Below are 19802 nucleotides of genomic sequence, written 5' to 3'. Positions count from 1 at the left end.
GTTTGTTGCCAAAAAGCTCAATCTTGGTCTCATCTGACCTAAGCACACTGTCCCAGTTGAAGCCTGGGACCGCATGTAGATTTGTGTGAGACCAAGATTGAGCTTTTTGGCAACAAACACTCTAAGTGGGTCTGGCATGCCACGAAAGATGCGCATGCTGAAAAGCACCTCATACCCACCGTGAAGTATGGGGGTGGGTCAGTGATGCTGTGGGGCTGTTTCACTTCCAAAGGCCCTGGGAACCTTCTTAGGGTGCATGGCATCATGAGAGCTTTGAAATACCAGGACATTTCAGATCAAAATCTGTTGCCCTCTGCCCGAAAGCTGAAGATGGGTCATCACTGGGTCTTTCAGCAAGACAATGACCCTAAACACATGGCCAAATTTACACAGAAATGGTTCACCAGACACAAAATCAAGCTCCTCCCATGGCCATCTCAGTCCCCAGACCTTGTTTTGTTAACAAAAGGGGGTTGTACAAAGTATCAACACCAGGGGTGCTAATAATTGTGACACACATTATTTGATGTCAAATAATTTTTTCTTCATTTGGGATTTTTTGCCCACTGAATGAATGCACTTGTATTGAAGGTTGGATTTTTCTTTTTTTCCAATAAGGTCCCATATTATTTGAATTAAAAAATATATATATATATTAGAAGCTAATAAACACATCTTTTTCAGGGGTGCCAATAATTATGGAGGGCACTGTATATGTGTTACAGCTTTACAAATTGTCAAAAGTGTCTGTAAAGCTGAATAACTTCACGTTTAGTGAGGACAGAGCACGTTATTATATTAAAGTAAAATAAAAAATAAGATACTGTGAGTGAGGTACAATAAGGTACTGTTAATGCGACTACAAAAAAAACAAAAAACGACTGAGACAAAATGGCGGACGAGACTCCGGTGTTGTAAAGTCGAAATCGCCTAAATCGAGTACCGTATTTTTCGGACTATAAGTCGCAGGTTTTTTTTCATAATTTGGCTGGGGGTGCGACATATGTGTGAAATTATTAACACATTATCACATCATTTCACATGTTATTTTGGTGTGACACTGATGGTTTGGTAAACTTGTTAGCATGTTCTTTATGCTACAGTTATCTAAATAACTCTTAATAGCTATGTAACGTTAACATACCGGCCATATTCGCATTTTGTTGTTCATGAATCATGTAACATTATCATACTGTACACTTATTTAGCATGTTGTTCTCTATTGTATTTTTTATTTCAAATTGCCTGTCAAGATGACATGTCTGTTCTATATGTTGGATTTTATCAAGTAAATTTCCCCCCAAAATGCGACTTATACTCAGGTGCGACTTATAGCCCGAAAAATACGGTATGTCGTAACCTGGGGACTACCTGTAGATTTGTGAAAAAGACACACTACTCTTACTCCGCTACTTTGTACGACACGAGAGTCGCTATATTTTTCCTCTTTATTCTATATATTGATGTTATTTTTGCCAGAGATACAGACAGAACTGTCTCAGTTTCACCAATGGGACGTCGCAACAATAACCACATGCCTCCGTTATACCAATAAGAGGTAACAATGTTTCGTCTCCACTAGAGGGCACTCATGCTCTTTGAACACGTGATGTTTAATGGAAGCTTTGCAAAGGAAAGTGCCCATCTAATAAAATTCGTCATTTACAGTGTTGTCCTGGTCTGAATTTGATGATTTCTGTGTCATCTCTTTGGCCTAATATGATCATGTATGAAGTCATAGTAGAGCATAATCATAACCGTTCATATAAAGAAAGATGTGCTGTGAAAAAAAATATACCATTATTTTAAAAAATCTGACATTGGAAGCAGTTACTCACAATGTTACTCATTACTTGAGTATTTCTTTCAACTAGAGCTGTCAAAATTATCGCGTTAACGGGCGGTAATTAATTTTTTAAATTAATCACGTTAAAATATTTGACGCAATTAACGCACATGCCCCGCTCAGACAGATTTAAATGACAGTACAGTGAAATGCCCACTTGTCAATTGTGTTTTATGGAGTTTTGCCGCCCTCTGCTGGCGCTTCGGTGCGACTGATTTTATAGGCTTCAGCACCCATGAGCATTGTGTAAGTAATTATTGACATCAACAATGGCGGGCTACAAGTTTATTTTTTCTTGAAAATTTTACAGATTTTAATAAAACAAAAACATTAAGATGGGTTTTAATATAACATTTCTATAACTTGTACTAACATTTATCTTTTAAGAACTAAAAGCCTTTCTATCTATGGATCGCTTTAACAGAATGTTAATCATTTTAATGCCATTTTGTTGATTTATTGTTATAATAAACAAATACCGTCCTTATGTACCGTATGTTGAATGTATATATCCGTCTTGTGTCTTATCTTTCCATTCCAAAAATAATTTACAGAAAAATATGGCATATTTTATAGATGGTTTGAATTGCGATTAATTGCGATTAATTAATTTTTAAGCTGTAATTAACTCGATTAAAAATTTTAATCGTTTGACAGCCCTACTTTCAACGAATACTTTTTTACTTGCATTTGAGTAAATTTTTGGAAGGCTACTTTTACTTGTGTAATAATATTTAGATGTAACACTACTGTTACTTGAGTAAAAAAAAGTTTGGCTACTCTATCCACCTCTGCCAGTGAGCACTATTAGCATCATATAAGGTGGCATACCAAGTTGCTCAGTGAAATTATCATACAAAAAGAATACAAAAACTGAAACTGGTTAACTGGACGTAAACCACTATTATTTGCTTCCGATTTGTTTCCTTTTCTCATCAGTAAACCTAGAAGACATAATATAATTCATACAGAATATTAAATATGTCCCAAATCATAACTGGAGTTAGCCCACGCTAGTTCTCTCAAACAAATAAAGCATCCTCACTCGCGTCTAAACCAACAAAAAAAGAAACAAACAAACAAACATAAAAAGCAGTGACTGCTCTAGGCACTAAAAGACAGCATCTCCACTCTCACATTCAATCTGTTTGATGAACACGATGCGTTCAGGCACAGTTCGGAGTGTAGACGAGCTGCGCGAGTGTTGAAGCAAGGCAATCTACGGACATGGTCGTTTTAAAATAAAGGCCTAAGTGTCGTGATGGTGTTATTTGATCCAATCGGACGCTGCAGTCAAAGTGTGCATAGCATTTTTAACTTGTGGATTCCTAATCCTCCACCCATCCTTCTCCTTGGAGTTATCCCAGCTGATCCTCATACTGCTTTCGGAAGCAATCCCCGGCAGGGAAGAAGTCCCAGCAGCGCTCCTGGTACATCTTCCACACATATGATTCCTAAGAGACAAATACACGTTCAAAATCAACACTCGGTAAATTCAATAGAGAGAATCAGAGAGAAGCTGACCTGTCCCGTGTGCTCTGTTTCATCCTTGTTGATGAGATACATCAGGAAGAACCTGCAAGACAACAATGATTAGAGGTGGGAATCTTGGGGCACCTAACAATTCGATTACGATTCAGAGGCTACGATTCAATTATAAATCGATTGTTGTTCCCCCCTTCCCTAGCTGCTAGCTACTAGCTGCTTTTAATGTTTCGTACATTAGTTACAAAAATTGTACAAAAATCCTCTCGGGCTTAAGTAAACTACAATTTCAGTATCAAGTTAACAGTTCAAAACAGTAAATAAAATACTCAAATCCCATTCTGTGTAAGCAGCTTTAAATTATATTCAATTAATTTAATGATGCTTAATGATAATTTCCCTTCTGTTTACTTTCGACATGTGAAAAGTTTTAAGACTGTTTCATCACTTAAAGATAGATTCTAGTCAAGGTTTTTCGATTTAGGAGTATTTAAAAAAAAAAAAAAAAAAAAAAGTGAATTAGGTTCGCTACAACAGCCTTCCAAAGAAGTCCACTGCTTTAAGACGGCGTCTGTTTACTAACGCAGGTGAGTCTATCATTTCGCATCTAGTTTTTTATACATTGGTTAACGGCGCCTAGTCTGTCATATCCAGGGGTGCAAGTGGGCGGGAACGGTCAGGAACGCAGTTCCGGTATAAGATTCAGGGCAGGAATGCTGTTCCGGTATACGGTGCTTTGATTCCGAAAATATGACGACAAATATCAAAACGCTATGTAAAAAAAAGAAAAATACAAAGCTGCCACACATGCATTTCATCTACAAGAAGAAAACAATCTACCAACATCAAATTTACATACACAAGTGTTAACAACAAGCATAATAAAGTGCTGTGTAGGGTAATCCCTTTCCACCGATATTTATTATTTATTTTATTCCACGGATGGCATGGAGGTTTCCCCAGCTGCTGCAGTTATCAGAGTCTGACGAATCCACGCAGCAAAGCAAAACGCCTGGACTCATTTATCCGTTCAATTGGCTGACATACAGACATGTGATCACCAGAGATAGTAAGCTCTGATTGGTTCAGATGTGCAATTTTTCTGAAACAGCAAAAAAAGGGGCAATGCAACATAAAATGGATCAAATCTTTAAGAGCAACGAAAGAGTTGAGGAGGCTTATCATATTTTGTTTTATTTGCTCTAAAGGGGAGGTTCAGAGCATCTTAGCTTTCAAATTGCACTTTGGACTTTTATTTGTTCATTTATGTTAGGCTACTTATTCATTTCCATATGATTTAAAAAAGTCAATGTTTGCGCGATCTTCAAAATATATTCCATTTCACTCTGCATAATATAAGTAATTTGTACTTATTTTTTCAGAATTTATGTTACTTATATCTTTATTATTAAAAAACACAACAAAAAGTAAATGTTTACATTATCTTCAATTTTAATATACATCCTATGTTCTTAAGTAGTTAAAATTGAGATTTGGCATGTAGTATGTGAGGAAATGAGGGAAAATAAAAATTGGGAGCTGGAGGTTGGGGTTATAGCTGTTTTTGTTAACTTTTATTTTGCAAATCATTGAAAAAATACAATTTAGAATGAAAATCAGTGTTTGTATATGCTATATAAGTAACTGACCAAAACAGTTTCCTTCCTTTGCATTTGCATTTGCTCCCAAAAATGTAAAATTACGTTCTATTTTTAATTGTTTCAGTGTCCCAAAGACGTTTTTTTTCCACAAGAAAAAACCTTTTCTATTCTTTAGAAATCAGCATTAGAAAATAGCATAGTTTATGCAATTTTTCAATTTTGGATGAAAAATAGTAGAGGTGTGCAAAATTTCCGATTCTTAGATTATTCGCGATTCGGCCGTGGAAGATTCGAGAACGATTCGCAAACATCCAAATTCCGATTATTGAAATATGCCAAGTAAAGCGGAAGTACAACACACTCAGCGCGCCGCGCGGTCTTCGGGACAATGAGGAACGGAGCGAGAATAGCTAAAAGTCATGCTTCTCATTACCCGGCCCCTCGGGTAATGCCAATGCTCAACTCACGGCTCTAGCTCAACTCATGCCACGAGATAAAAAAAAAAAAAACACAACTACATACCTGACTGCTGCCGAAAAGCTGCTACAAAGTACATCCACATAATGTTACGGTAGATATCATTTATATAGGACTAGATGATATAGATTCGGTAGTGTTAGCAGCACATCTACAAAAAGCTAGATGCTGGCGTTAGTAAACGGACGCCATCTTAAAGCAGTACACTTCCCTGCAAGGCTGTTGTAGCGAACCTTCCAAGCAAACCTAATTAACTTTTTATCTAAAATACTCCTAAATCGGTAAAATATTGACTTGAATCTATCTTTAAAATAGTTTTAAAACTTTCACATGTCGAAAGTAGACAAAAGGGAAATTATGGAATAACGGGAGCAATTTTAACAACTTTAACGGTTGATTCACAACATTAAATTAATTGAATGTAGTTTAAAGCTGCTGATACAGAATGGGGACTGGAGTTTTTTATTTACCTGTTATTTTTGTATATTTTTTTACTGCTATATGTTAACTTGATACTGAAATAGTAGTTTGGTTTAGCCTGAGAGTATTTTTGAACAATTTTGGAACTAATGTACAAAACATTAAAAAAAATAATAATAAAAAATAAATTTAAAAAAAGGAGGGGGGTGCATCAATAATCGTTTTATAATCGAATTGGAGCCTCTGAATCGTTATCGTAATCGAATCGTTAGGTGCCCAAAGATTCCCAGCTCTAAAAAATAGAAAATTTTTTTTCTTTTTGTGAAAGCATACATTTCAAACATAACTTTGACTTTAACACAGCTATTTTTTCTTTTTTTGCTTTAGTTACATCCCAAACAGCTGAATAATGATTTCCTTTTACATAATAACATAAACAACAAGACAAATAGAGCTTTTGAAAGCAAAGTAACAATTTATTTACACATAACTAACTGAGAGATGACGCTGTTGTTGCCGCGACAGCCGGGGTAAATCTCTTCTCGGCGAGCAGTACGGACTTAACGGCATCGTCCGCTGCAGTGGTGGTCCCGGTCGTTCTGCTCGGTCGTCCGCCGCCTGGCATCCTGGACCTCCATTCAGTCGTCTTCTGCTGGCATCCCGGCTGTGCGGCCCGGCCGTTCGTTCCATTGAATCAGGGATGCGGTCCGTTTGTCATTGTGTCCCGAAGACTGCACTGACTGTGTTTTAGTTCCGCTTTACTTGGCATATTTCAATAATCGGAATTTGGATGTTTGTGAATTGTTCTCGAATCTTCCACAGCCGAATTGCGAATAATCTAAGAATCGGAAATTTCGCACACCTCTAACAATGAGGGTATAAAATTCCTTGAATAGGAGCGAGAAAGCGGCACTCACATGTAGTTGGCCAAGTTGTGTTCCTCTAAAGTGTGCGTCTCAAAGCCGTGCGGCGTCGTGTCAAAGTAGTCGCTGCCGATCCCGCAGATGAAGCACTTTGTCTGCAGGCCAAAACAGAAGACGTGAGAAAGCAAGCGAGGGAAAGATCGAAGAATTGACTCACCTCCATGTCCTCCCTGACTTGCTCCTGCTGGTCTCTCAGCTCTCCGAAGGCGTCAATGATCAAACCTGTAAGACACAACCCATTTTGGAATTAAGTCGGCCCTCCTCCGGAGGTGAATCACAATTTCCTACCCTGAATGATGGCCAGCAAGATGACGATGACGAAAAAGAAGAAGGTGATGTCGAAGACCACTCGGTAGAGCTCGTACTCGTCTCCGGCCGGGTCCTCGATCTCATCTCCGATTCCTCCGCCGGCACGCACGCCCACATACATGTGGAAAAGATAGCACTGGGGAAGGAAGCATCCAGAACCATTACTATAAATAATTATATCAAAATACAGTAATTACAGTGGGGCAAATAAGTATTTAGTCAACCATTAATTGTGCAAGTTCTCCCACTTGAAAATATTAGAGAGGCCTGTAATTCTCAACACAGGTAAACGTCAACCATGAGAGACAGAATGTGGGGGGGAAAAAAACAGAAAATCACATTGTTTGATTTTTAAAGAATTTATTTGCAAATCATGGTGGAAAATAAGTATTTGGTCTATACCAAAAGTTCATCTCAATACTTTGTTATGTACCCTTTGTTGGCAATAACGGGGGCCTAACGTTTTCTGTAGCTCTTCACAAGCTTTTCACACACTGTTGCTGGAATTTTGGCCTATTCCTCCATGCAGATCTCCTCTAGAGCAGTGATGTTTGTGTGTTTGGGATCATTGTCAAGCTGAAAGACCCAGCAACGTCTCATCTTAAATGCCCTTGCTGATGGAAGGAGATTTTTACTCAAAATCTCTCGATATATGGCCCCAGTCATTCTTTCCTTTACACAGATCAGTCCTCCTGGTCCCTTTGCAGAAAAACAGCCATGATGTTTCCACCCCCATGCTTCACAGTGGGTATGGTGTTCTTCGGATGCAATTCAGTATTCTTTCTCCTCCAAACACGAGAACCTGTGTTTCTACCAAAAGTTCTATTTTGGTTTCATCTGACCATAATACATTCTCCCAGTCCACTTCTGGATCATCCAAATGTTCTCTAGCGAACTGCAGACGGGCCTGGACGTCTACTGGCTTCAGCAGGGGGACACGTCTGGCAGTGCTGGATTTGAGTCCCTGGCGGCGCATTGTGTTACTGATAGTAGCCTTTGTTACTGTGGTCCCAGCTCTTTGTAGGTCATTCACTAGGTCCACTCCATGTGTTTCTGGGATTATTGCTCACCGTTCTTGTTATCATATAAACGCCACGGGGTGAGATCTTGCATGTAGCCCCAGATCGAGGGAGATTATCAGTGGGCTTGTATGTCTTCCATTTTCTAATAATTGCTCCCACAGTTGATTTGTTTACACCAAGCGTTTTACCAATTGCAGATTCAGTCTTCCCAGCCTGGTGCAGATCTACAATTTTATCTTTGGTATCGTTCGACAGCTCTTTGGTCTTGGCCATAGTGGAGTTTGGAGTGTGACTGACTGAGAATGTGGACAGGTGTCTTTTATACCCATAATGAGTTAAAACAGGTGCCATTAATACAAGTAACGAGTGGAGCCTCGTTAGACCTCGTTAGAAGACGTTAGACCTCTTTGACAGCCAGAAATCTTGCTTGTTTGTAGGTGACCGAATACTTATTTTCTACTCTAGTTTGGAAATAAATTCTTAAAAAAAAAAAAAATCAAACAATATGATTTTCTGTTTGTTTTTGTTTTTTTCCACATTTTGTCTCTCATGGATGAGGTTTACCCATGTTGACAATTCCAGGCCTCTCTAATCTTTTCAAGTAGAACTTGCACGATTGGTGGTTGACTAAATACTTATTTGCCCCACTGTAAATGCCATCAAAATTACAACAAAAACAAAAAATTGAATTATGGCATCAATTTATTTTTACATTGTGATCAGTGACAAACAACAGTGATTTCTTTAAAAATATGACATCCATATCTCCCCCCAAAAATACCCTGTATTAAACAAACAAATCGTCTATCGACCTCAACGGCAGCCAACGAGTTACCATTTTCAAAATGTAAATTTTTTTTTTTTTAGGCAGTCCGAGTCCAGCGACATCGCGGTCCACTTCAACCCACGTTTCGACGGATGGGACAGCTCTTTGGTCTTGGCCATAGTGGAGTTCGGAGTGTGACTGACTGAGAATGTGGACAGGTGTCTTTTATACCCATAATGAGTTAAAACAGGTGCCATTAATACAGGTAATGAGTGGAGCCTCGTTAGACCTCGTTAGAAGACGTTAGACCTCTTTGACAGCCAGAAATCTTGCTTGTTTGTAGATGACCAAATACTTATTTTCCACTCTAATTTGGAAATAAATTCTTTAAAAATCAAACGTGATTTTCTGTTTTTTTCCCCACATTCTGTGTGTCTCATGATTGAGGTTTACCCATGTTGACAATTATAGGCCTCTCTAATATTTTCAAGTAGGAGAACTTGCACAATTGGTGGTTGACTAAATACTTATTTGCCCCACTGTATATCGGGCCTAGTACACCGGCATCAAATTTATGGTAAACTAGAAAATGCTTGTCATGTCATGTAATGTCACTTCCTGTTATTTTTGGCTCATTCTGTTGATCTTGGGCCACTTCCTGTTAATTTTTGGATATTACAGATCACTTCCTGTTTATTTTGCTTAACTTCCCATTACTTTTGGTGCATTTACAGTTCACTCCCTGTTGGTTTTGGCCCATTCCTGTTCATTTTTAGGCATTTTCGGGTTCTTTCCTGTTAATTTAGCTTCAATTCCAGTGGCATTTTTAATAATTTCCAGCTCACTTTCTATTGATTCTAGTGGCCCGCATGGTTGGTAGAATTCTACCATTAAATATTTCTGAATAACTACAATAAAAACTGCTTCAACTGTGGTTTACAGGAAACGACTGTAAAAATTATGTATGTGTAACTGGTCTGAGTGTTGTCATTGCGCTCCTTTTCTTGTTCTCACCTCTCACCATCCAGTTTGAACCAACGCCGTCACCATGGTGGTCGAGCGTGCTAACTACTGAGCCAAAACCCAGTTGTAGACATTAGCACACTTTTAAGGTCTCTGGGCAGGGGTTAATTTGTGCCGGAACACGCCGGAACAGGATCCGCCACCTCTTGATTTTGGCGTCCCTGTGTTCCGGGACTTATTTGGGCAGATCCGGTACCTCTCGTGTGTAGAAAATAATAATCATTAGGGCTGTCAAACGATTCAAATTTTTAATCGAGTTAATTACAGCTTAAAAATAATTAATCGTAATTAAACGCAATTAATCGCAATTCAAACCATCTATAAAATATGCCATATTTGTCTGTAAATTACTGTTGGAATGGAAAGATAAGACACAAGATGGATATATACATTCAACATACGGTACATAAGTACTGTATTTGTTTGTTATAACAATAAATCAACAAGATGGCATTAACATTCTGTTAAAACGATCCATGGATAGAAAGACTTGTAGTTCTTAAAAGATGAATGTTAGTACAAGTTATAGAAATTTTATATTAAAACCCCTCTAAACGTTTTCGTTTTAATTTTGTAAATTGTAAATTTGTAAAATTTTCAATCAAAAAATAAACTAGTAGCCCGCCATTGTTGATGTCAATAATTACTTACAGAATGCTCATGGGTGCTGAAGCCTATAAAATCAGTCGCACCCAAGCGCCAGCAGAGGGTGGCAAAACTCCATAAAACACAACAAGTGGGCATTTCACTGTACTGTCATTTAAATCTGTCTGAGCGAGGCATGTGCGTTAATTGCGTCAAATATTTTAACGTGATTAATTAAAAAAATTAATTACCGCCCGTTAACGCGATAATTTTGACAGCCCTAATAATAATATAAAAACTTTTTTAAAAAATGTATTGCATTGTATTGGAACGTTGACAAAGAGTCAAATGCTTAGCTACAGCCCCTTTCACATACTCCGAAACACTGGGAATGTCGCGGGATTAACTCGTGTAGCAGTTGCGTGTGAAAACAACTTCCCGTGTCGACTGACACGCAGATTACGCGGACATTTCACGGGTCGCGTCCAAGTGTCATGTCCGGGACTTACCCGAGAAGCGGTGTGCGTGAAAGCAGGTGTTAAATTCCAGGGATCAAACTTAAGTTAATAGTCCTTCCTTTCAAGAAAGTTTGGAGTGTTTACTTTGGAATCGCTGCATTTGTGCATTTTGCGCCTATGTTTAACGTTACGCGCATGCGCAGAACCACATCGTTGCAATTTTTGATGGGTTGCAAAATTTGTCAGAACCCCGGTCCGTGAAAAAAAGACCCAAATAATACCGGTCCGTGGTGCAAAAAAGGTTGGGGACCTCTGAGTTAATTGACCGGGCTCGGGCCGGGTCGGGCTTTAATGCGCAGACCGGCTCGGGTCGGGCTGGATTTTTTTAGGCACCATTTTACCACTTGCCACCACTTACAATCTTGATCAGCTTGGCTGGAGTTACGACAAAAATGACGTATAAATCCGGTTTATATAATCGCGCCAGCAGCCCGCACAGAGAGCGGCAGTGGGCAACACGGGACAAGTCTGTGAAAGCGTCCAACACGCTTCATTCTCGGGACATCTTTTCATGCGTAAAAGCAATGACCTGAGCAAATCCCGCGTCACCTTACATGGGAATTTCCCTGGATGTGTGTGTGAAAAGGGCTGTATAGTGATACATTTGGTGATGAGTCCCTTGCATGGATTAATCATCTATAGCCATGTTACTGTATATCGCTGACTGTTTACTGTAAGTCCCACCTTTGTTTATTTGGGCAATTGCCCGTGCTGTGCAGAGTATATCCTAAATAATTGTAAATTGTTGTCATAACATTTATACCATGGCTATTATCTGAAATTGAGGCTTGTAAGTCCCACAGCATGGCAAGTGGGCATTTGTGTGTTGTTTTCTACACCAGTTTTTGCCCGTGTTCCGGGACCTGTGTGTGTCTAGTCATCCATGCGCTGTCATATGTACTTTGCGTTTGGCACCATATGATTTACAAATTAAGCACTGTCTCTGGGAGTAACGTTTTCCTAACTTTCTACACACACACAGTTACGCAGACGGTTTTCAGTAGCTCAACAGTCAGCACGCTCAATTGCTTTTTTTTTTTTGTTATTGTTTTTTTTTTTTTTTTTTTTTTTTTAAACAGAGTACATTTGTAAAGAAATGTTGCCTATTCTCCGCACCGTCATCATGTCGTCACACTTCATGTCGGGCTCATCCTCATCCTCGCTCATGTTGTAGAACTTGCGGAAGAAGTTGAAGGCCACCACAGTGTAGAGGTACACCACCACGGCTAGTAAGCCCACCGTCATCATCAGCTGTAAAGGACACAGAAATGAGTGAACAATCATTAAGGATGGGTGGATCGATACCAAGATATCGATATTTCGACCCAGCGCGTTAAGTTTTAGGTATCGATCCCCAAGCAAAAGTATATTTAGAATAAATATATTTTCTTTGTCTGTTTTTTTGGGTATATTTTTGTGCGCTTTTTGTACGACTTTTGCCTTTCGCGTTCTACACGCACGTAGGCAGTGCACGCACATAAGCAGAGCACCGGTGTCTGCTCCCGCCCCCATTTATGTCCCTATCATATGTCGATCAGCATGCTTTTCCTCCGCCCCTCTCACGAGGCACCAACACACTCACAACAAACAAACATTTGGAAGCTAGTACTACCAGCCTGGTAGCATGGCTGCGGCATCGACGACGGATCGTAAAAGAAGTCTGGTTTGGACATATTTCATTTTAATAAATAGCAACGAGGCTAAGTGCACAGTTTGTGCCGAAACTGTCAGATATTCTGGTTATACCAAAAGCCTCACGAAACACTTATGAAACGTGCATCCCGAAGCACACGACTAATTAAATGAAAAACATGCCGCTCATGCTGAGGAGGACACGAGAAAAGACAAGAGCACGCCGCCGAAGCAAAGCAAAGTACTTTAGAAGGGGCGATTGCGAAAGGCAGGACTTATCCAGGTATCGTAGATGCTAATAGATAATCAGAGACGATATAAGCATTAGTGGCTGATGTGCAATATGAAACGATAAATATGGCGTTTTTGTCATCTCACATAGAAAAAAGAACTTTGCAGCACTATTGAATATGTAATGGAAAGTTATAGCTACATCTTTTTGTGAAAAGCAAAGTTCATACCGCATTATATAAAAAAGGTAAAATAACCATAGATACATATTCAACAGTGAGGTATTACTGTAACCTAAATGTGAGTCTCCGTTTTATTAATTTTTGATACAATGAGGACAAATCAGCCCACATCACATTCCAAAGGATAGTCAAGTGAACTACTAGCAAGCAAGTTGGGTATAAAAAAAATATACATGAATTATCACTTAACATTTTAAATACACACATCTCCCCCTACTGTATTTCTAACATTAGCAATTATTATTATTATTATTTTTTTTTAAATTGCAAGTGACTATTGTTTATTGGATTTGTTTCTAATGATCTATCATTAGAGGGCAGTAAAATGCTACTATCAATTCCTTCTTTAATTAGATTCAAAATATTTAATTTAGGTAGATTAAAATTTGATCAAATACAACGTGTAGCAGGGAAATGTTCTGTGCATATGAATTTAAGGGTCATGTTTAAAGAGTGAGACTGACTAATCAGATTTTGTTGTTGATGGACTGGTTTGTGAGTTTGTAGGGAAACTGCTATGCTAGGTATTAAAAGCAGCAGTTTTTTCATTGCAATGCATATTTGACACAAATAGACTTTTATTAGTTTTTGAGTGCTTGCTGTTGTTGTACATTAGATATCATTAGAATGGCTGAGAACTCTGCAGGGTTGTTTATATATATATATATATATATATATATATATATATTAGGGCTGTCAAACGATTAAAATTTTTAATCGAGTTAATTACAGCTTAAAAATTAATTAATCGCAATTCAAACCATAGCCATATGGTGATGTAAATTATTGTTAGAATGGAAGGATAAGACACAAGATGGATATATACATTCAACATACGGTACATAAGGACTGTATTTGTTTATTATAACAAATCAACAAGATGGCATTAACATTATTAACATTCTCTTAAAGCGATCCATGGATAGAAAGACTTGTAGTTCTTAAAAGATAAATGTTAGTACAAGTTATAGAAATTTGATATTAAAACCCCTCTCAATGATTTCGTTTTAATAAAATTTGTAAAATTTTCAATCAAAAAATAAACTAGTAGCCCGCCATTGTTGATGTCAATAATTACTTACAGAATGCTCATGGGTGCTGAAGCCTATAAAATCAGTCGCATCCAAGCGCCAGCAGAGGGTGGCAAAACTCCATAAAACACAATTAACAAGTGGGGATTTCACTGTAGTGTCATTTAAATCTGTCTGAGTGTGGCATGTGCGTTAATTGCTTCAAATATTTTAACGTGATTGATTATAAAATTAATTACCGCCCGTTAACGCGATAATTTTGACAGCCCTAATAATAATATAAAAACTTTTTTTTTTAAATGTATTGCATTGTATAGGAACGTTGACAAAGAGTCAAACGCTTAGCTACAGCCCCTTTCACATACTCCGACACACTGGGAATGTCGCTGGATTAACCCGTGTAGCAGTTGTGTGTGAAAACAACTTCCCGTGTCGACTGACACGCGGACATTTCACGGGTCGTGTCCAAGTGTCATGTCCGGGACTTACCCGAGAAGCAGTGTGCGTTAATTGCGTCAAATATTTTGACGTGATTAATTTAAAAAATTTCTTACCGCCCGTTAACGCGATAATTTTGACAGCTAATATATATATATATATATATGTATATATAAAGATATATATCTCTCTCTATATATATATATATATATATATATTAGGGCTGTCAAACGATTAAAATTTTTAATCGAGTTAATTACATCTTAAAAATTAATTAATCGTAATTAATCGCAATTAATTGCAATTCAAACCATCTATAAAATATGCCATATTTTTCTGTAAATTATATATATATATATTCTGTAAAATAATTTGTTGGAATGGAAAGATAAGACACAAGATGGATATATACATTCAACATACGGTACATAAGGACTGTAGTGGGCATTTCACTCTACTGTCATTTAAATCTGTCTATGCTGTCCTCACTCCGAAGCGTCTTTTTCCAAAGTTAGACAGCTAGTGAATGACACCTTAATAATCAGACTTCTTCCTTTTTCATCTGATTTATTAATAAAATGGCCTCAAACCACTGTCCTCTTTAGACCGTAGTGAAACTACAAAACTACTTAGCATGCTATACAGGTTCACTAAACATAAACAAAAGCGTCTCATACAAAAAATAGAACATTTCGCTTACTAACATAATATGTACATTCTTTACAACAACCATACTTAGGAACAAATCTTGTCCAAGGATCATATAAGCACAACATTATCAGCCCGAGACGTCGTGCAGCCATATTGAACTGGACTGAAAACAATAAACCATGTCGCAAAGCGACCACAAGAGTTCGCTGTTGGACAGCACAAAAAGCCTTGCTGTAAAACTTACCAAAAGGCAGAATACTTTCTGAGCGGGACGTGCGTTAATTGCGTCAAATATTTTAACGTGATTAATTAAAAAAATTAATTACCGCGCGTTAACGCGATAATTTTGACAGCCCTAATAAATATATATATATATATATATATATATATATATATATATATATATATATATATATATATACACATATATATATATCAGAGGTTGCGCTAGACATTTTCGTTGTCTGTCATTTTGACTGACAGGGTCATAAAAATCCGGTCATAGTCTATTTTTACCCGTCACTTAAATTTTTAAAATGATAATGATGACATATTCAATAGTATTTAGTTTTCATTCATTTTTAATTAATATTGTAACGCTTGCTTGACGGCGAAAAATTAGACACGGAAGTCGTGGTATTTTTCTCCCTTTTTACTCTGCTTACCGCCAACAACTCCGCCCCCAAAGAAAAAGAGGCAACGATATAGACCCCAATCACCAACGTCACACAATGATCTTAATTGTGGTTGTCAGCCCAAAATATTCTAAATATATATTAAATGCATCTTACCAGATATAAAATGACTACTACATAGTCTGTGGTGATCGTTTGGTGCCCAGATTTCTTGTCGAATTACAGCAGTCCATCTCGCTCTCATCTTCGGGTCTCTCAGAATACGGTAGAACTTCAAGTCTCTCCGTCTATCTTCTCTGTTACAGCAACCAACCACACATGCCTTCACCATTTTCATTATTAATATTAACGAGCAGAAAAACACGCCGTAATAGGAGGCATGTACGTAGCGGTAATGTGTAAAAATGACGAGCTGACACACAATATGGCGGCTCCAGTCAGGGGGGCGGAGTTGTGACGTCATGTGATTGGGGTCTATACACAGGCGGCAATCTTGTCCATCAATTGGATGACGCGCTGGCACACCGGGTGCACCAATAAGAACCTCGCGTTGATGTGTCAATCACGGTGCCGCCGCCAGACCCCGGTGACGCTACAATATTCTGACAGAAGAGCCAACGACGTCATGCATTAAGAGAGACAATAGCTAATTAATATGCTAACTCGCCACCCTGTGGTCTGGGGTGTGAATTGCAACCTGTCAAAATGACGGACGGACTTCAGTTTTTTCCGTCACCGTTTTAAAAAACCGGTCAACGACGGAAAATATCCGGTTAACGCAACCCGATATATATATATATATACATATATATATATATATATATATATATATATATATATATATACACACACACATATATACATATATATATATATATATATATATATATATATATATATATATACATACATATATATATATATATATATATATATATATATACACATATATGTATATATACATATATATATACATACAGTATAAAATATGAACTTCCGGTATGGTATTACTTGGTATCGGATCCAATCCAAAATCACTGGTATCACCCATCACTAACAATCATGTCCTCTCTTTAACTTGTTGCTTTTTGTTTTTCCCCTCACCTGCTTGCCGTTGTGGGTGACTGATGATAAGATGGTGCGCAAGGTTTTAACTCCCATTGCGATGTCCAGCAGGTGAGCGGCGAAGAAGAAGTTGTTGTAGTGACCAAGCATAGACATGAGCATGTACCAGACCAGGTACAGGAAGGTCTGCAAAGAGTAAAAAGGTCAAAAACTGCAACGCTTTTCTTCTGTCAAATTGTTGGTTTCCAGAACTCACGTTGTCTGTGAACACAACACCAAACTTCCAGATCTGGTACTTGATGTCAATGGATGTTATCCTGTGGAGAACATATATTTGCAAAGAAGTTTACATCTTCAGTCCGTCTAGATGGGAGTTTCAGAGAACCAAACCCTACCAGCTAAACACAGAGTTGTCAGGCTCCGGTTTCTTATCGTGTGTCATGGCACTAACGTCCAAGGAGGCCAAGTCCATGCCAAGTAGTTCGGCAATCCTCTCTCTACCGTAGATGTCCCCATATTTATCCAGCACCTACAAACATGGTCAAAAGAATGTCCTTTCAGAGTGACCTTTTAGTGAAAACACACGGTGAAGAACTGGAAAACTCACCTTTCTTTTCACAAACTTATCCCAGTAGTTGTTAGGGAAAGTTCTGCAGTCACAGAAAAACAAAACTCTTTCATTTTGCGCTAGTTTGGCTTAGGTTCTGCTAAAACGGTTCTTACGGAGTGTTGAGCACCAGTCGGTCCCACTGCCCCTTAATATCGTCGTCTTCTGGCTGCTCAGTCACGTAGACGCCATCGAACTCCAGTTTTCTGGCCAGTTCCTTCTCTCTCTTAAAGATAACCAGAGGAACCTGTGGGGTGAGAGCATACCAAAATATTTAAAGTGCCTGTGACACGAAAAAGCATGTTTATTTCATAATACACGCGGTATTTTATGCTCCTGAATGATATAGACCGCTTGGATGTGTGTGGAAGCGATCGCTATATTTATTTAGTTTTTTGAATCCCGCGCCATGAAAATGAGTGACTTCCGGCAACAGTCTCGATTTGAGAAAGAGGGCGCTGTGACGTGTCCGGATGAAGGAGTCCTCTTCACTATACAGCTGTACTGTTGTATGAAGAACTAACGGTTCAGCTGATTTTGCGGATTAATACGTTTATCTTTCGCATCACGCCAGCCAAACGGCTGCAGAAAAATCTTGCTGTATGAGGGGAGGCGTGTGCGCCTTTTTGGAGTTTCAAAAGGTTCCCATTTACCGGTGGATATTGGCCAAAACAAGCCCTACTACTGTGGGACCACGGGACTTACGAGGAAGTGAGTAAACATCTTGTTTTGTATCATGGTGGCTGACATGCTCCTTCTCTCCTTGGCCGACAACCGGCGGCTTGTCGCACATCGCCCCGCCGGGCGAGCGCTATACTCGGCTTTTGCACTCTTGGTGTGCCCGGTGTTGTGTCAAATTTTCCACCCGATCAGAAATGGCAACTTTGTGTTAAAAATAGCCGCGAATACAGCGATTACAAAGTAAACACTACAAACTTTCTTTAAATAAACGACTAGTTACGTTTGACCATTGATAGGCATGTAAAAAGCTCTCCTCATGCACATTAGCTGCAAGTTAGCTGCACAACAACTGCAGCCGTCCTCTTCCGGGGAACGAGCTGTAAATTGCTCTCCGCCAGGCGGTTTGCCGATTGGCCAAGACAATCGACAACCCAGTCGTCATGTCAAATAATCCAGGTTGGTTAAGTGTGATTTTCCACTTCGAAGACTTTGAAATATTACTCGGTTCGGGTTAGCACGTCGCTGTCACGCCTCTTGGTTTGTTTACATTCTCTGAAGCCGGGGAAGGGAAATGACAGAAGCCCGATTTAGGTGTCATAAAGTATCGTTTGGGAGGTGCGACAGTAAAGGTGAAGTCGACAGTTTTGACCGTTATGGAGTAATTTAGCCATGTCGTCCTGAATGAGTGCATTTTTATTATTTTATATTCCATTTAGCACAAGACTGTTATTTGTCATGACCATGCCATTTATTTAGCATTTGGGGAAAAATACTTTGATAAAAAGAATATCCTGTAAAAATATTGAAGTAGAGAGACAGAAACAATGACATTTTGCAGCTCTCTTCGTCGCGTTTTCTTCGTTGTGAATAATTCCCCCTCGATGGGCTGACTGGTCCTTCTCAAGCCATTTATTTAGCGATTGGGGAAAAATACTTGGATAAAAAGAATATCCTGTAAAAATATTGGAGAGAATGAAACAATGATATTTTGCGGCTCTCTTCGTCGCATTTTCCTCGTTCTGAATAATTCCCCCTCAATGGGCTGAATAGTAAAAAAGATGAGCCCATTCTCCCGGTGACGTCAACCACCTGTTGGGGACGCTAGAGCCCTATAATGGTAGGCGTGGCTAACCGACAGATCAAAAGACTAATTTCTCGTCATCTGCGCTTTGCTAAATTGTTGTATATAGTCGAATCGTCTCAAAATATGATTCTAATTCACATAATAATGCTATTTAAGACTTTTTTTCTCCTGTCGTATGCTCTTTAATGGCCTGCTGACGACAAGCATGTAAAGTTTAGCAGAGCGAAGCTCTCACCTTGAGGCAATTATATCCGATGATACAGAGGAAGGAGATAATGGTGTGAACGATGCTGAGGAAGGCCAATGCAGGCTCCATGTAGCCAGTGCTCTCCTCCAGGAAGTAGTACAAGGGGCCCTCGTCTTCGTCGTCATCTCCTCCATCTTCAAATCCAGATCCTTCCTCATCGGCACCCGAGCCTTCAAACAGTCCCGAGCCACCTTCAAAAAGACCGGAACCCTCAAAGTCCTCTTCGCCCGGCGGGCTGTCCGACACCTGCGTGTGGAGTATTCCGTAGCAATCAAGTCATGGT

General features: G+C 38.9%; 1 protein-coding gene across 1 annotated transcript in view; it reads right to left on the bottom strand.

Annotated features, from left to right (window-relative positions):
• Window positions 1-239: 239 nt before the first annotated feature.
• Window positions 240-19802, bottom strand: part of LOC130911111 (ryanodine receptor 1-like) — a 218439-nt gene continuing 198876 nt past the window's right edge. The window contains exons 96-107 of the mRNA XM_057828826.1: window positions 19508-19765; window positions 17624-17754; window positions 17508-17550; window positions 17296-17429; window positions 17157-17217; window positions 16940-17086; window positions 12092-12226; window positions 7041-7197; window positions 6910-6974; window positions 6747-6847; window positions 3371-3422; window positions 240-3300 (exon numbers count right to left, since the gene is read on the bottom strand). Coding sequence (XP_057684809.1) covers window positions 3205-3300; window positions 3371-3422; window positions 6747-6847; window positions 6910-6974; window positions 7041-7197; window positions 12092-12226; window positions 16940-17086; window positions 17157-17217; window positions 17296-17429; window positions 17508-17550; window positions 17624-17754; window positions 19508-19765 — 1380 coding nt within the window. The 3' untranslated portion in view covers window positions 240-3204. The remainder of the gene's footprint in view (window positions 3301-3370; window positions 3423-6746; window positions 6848-6909; window positions 6975-7040; window positions 7198-12091; window positions 12227-16939; window positions 17087-17156; window positions 17218-17295; window positions 17430-17507; window positions 17551-17623; window positions 17755-19507; window positions 19766-19802) is intronic.

The sequence above is a fragment of the Corythoichthys intestinalis genome, unplaced genomic scaffold (assembly GCF_030265065.1).
Source record: "Corythoichthys intestinalis isolate RoL2023-P3 unplaced genomic scaffold, ASM3026506v1 HiC_scaffold_23, whole genome shotgun sequence".
NCBI lineage: Eukaryota > Metazoa > Chordata > Actinopteri > Syngnathiformes > Syngnathidae > Corythoichthys > Corythoichthys intestinalis.
This window is presented reverse-complemented; position numbering and strand designations above follow the sequence as displayed.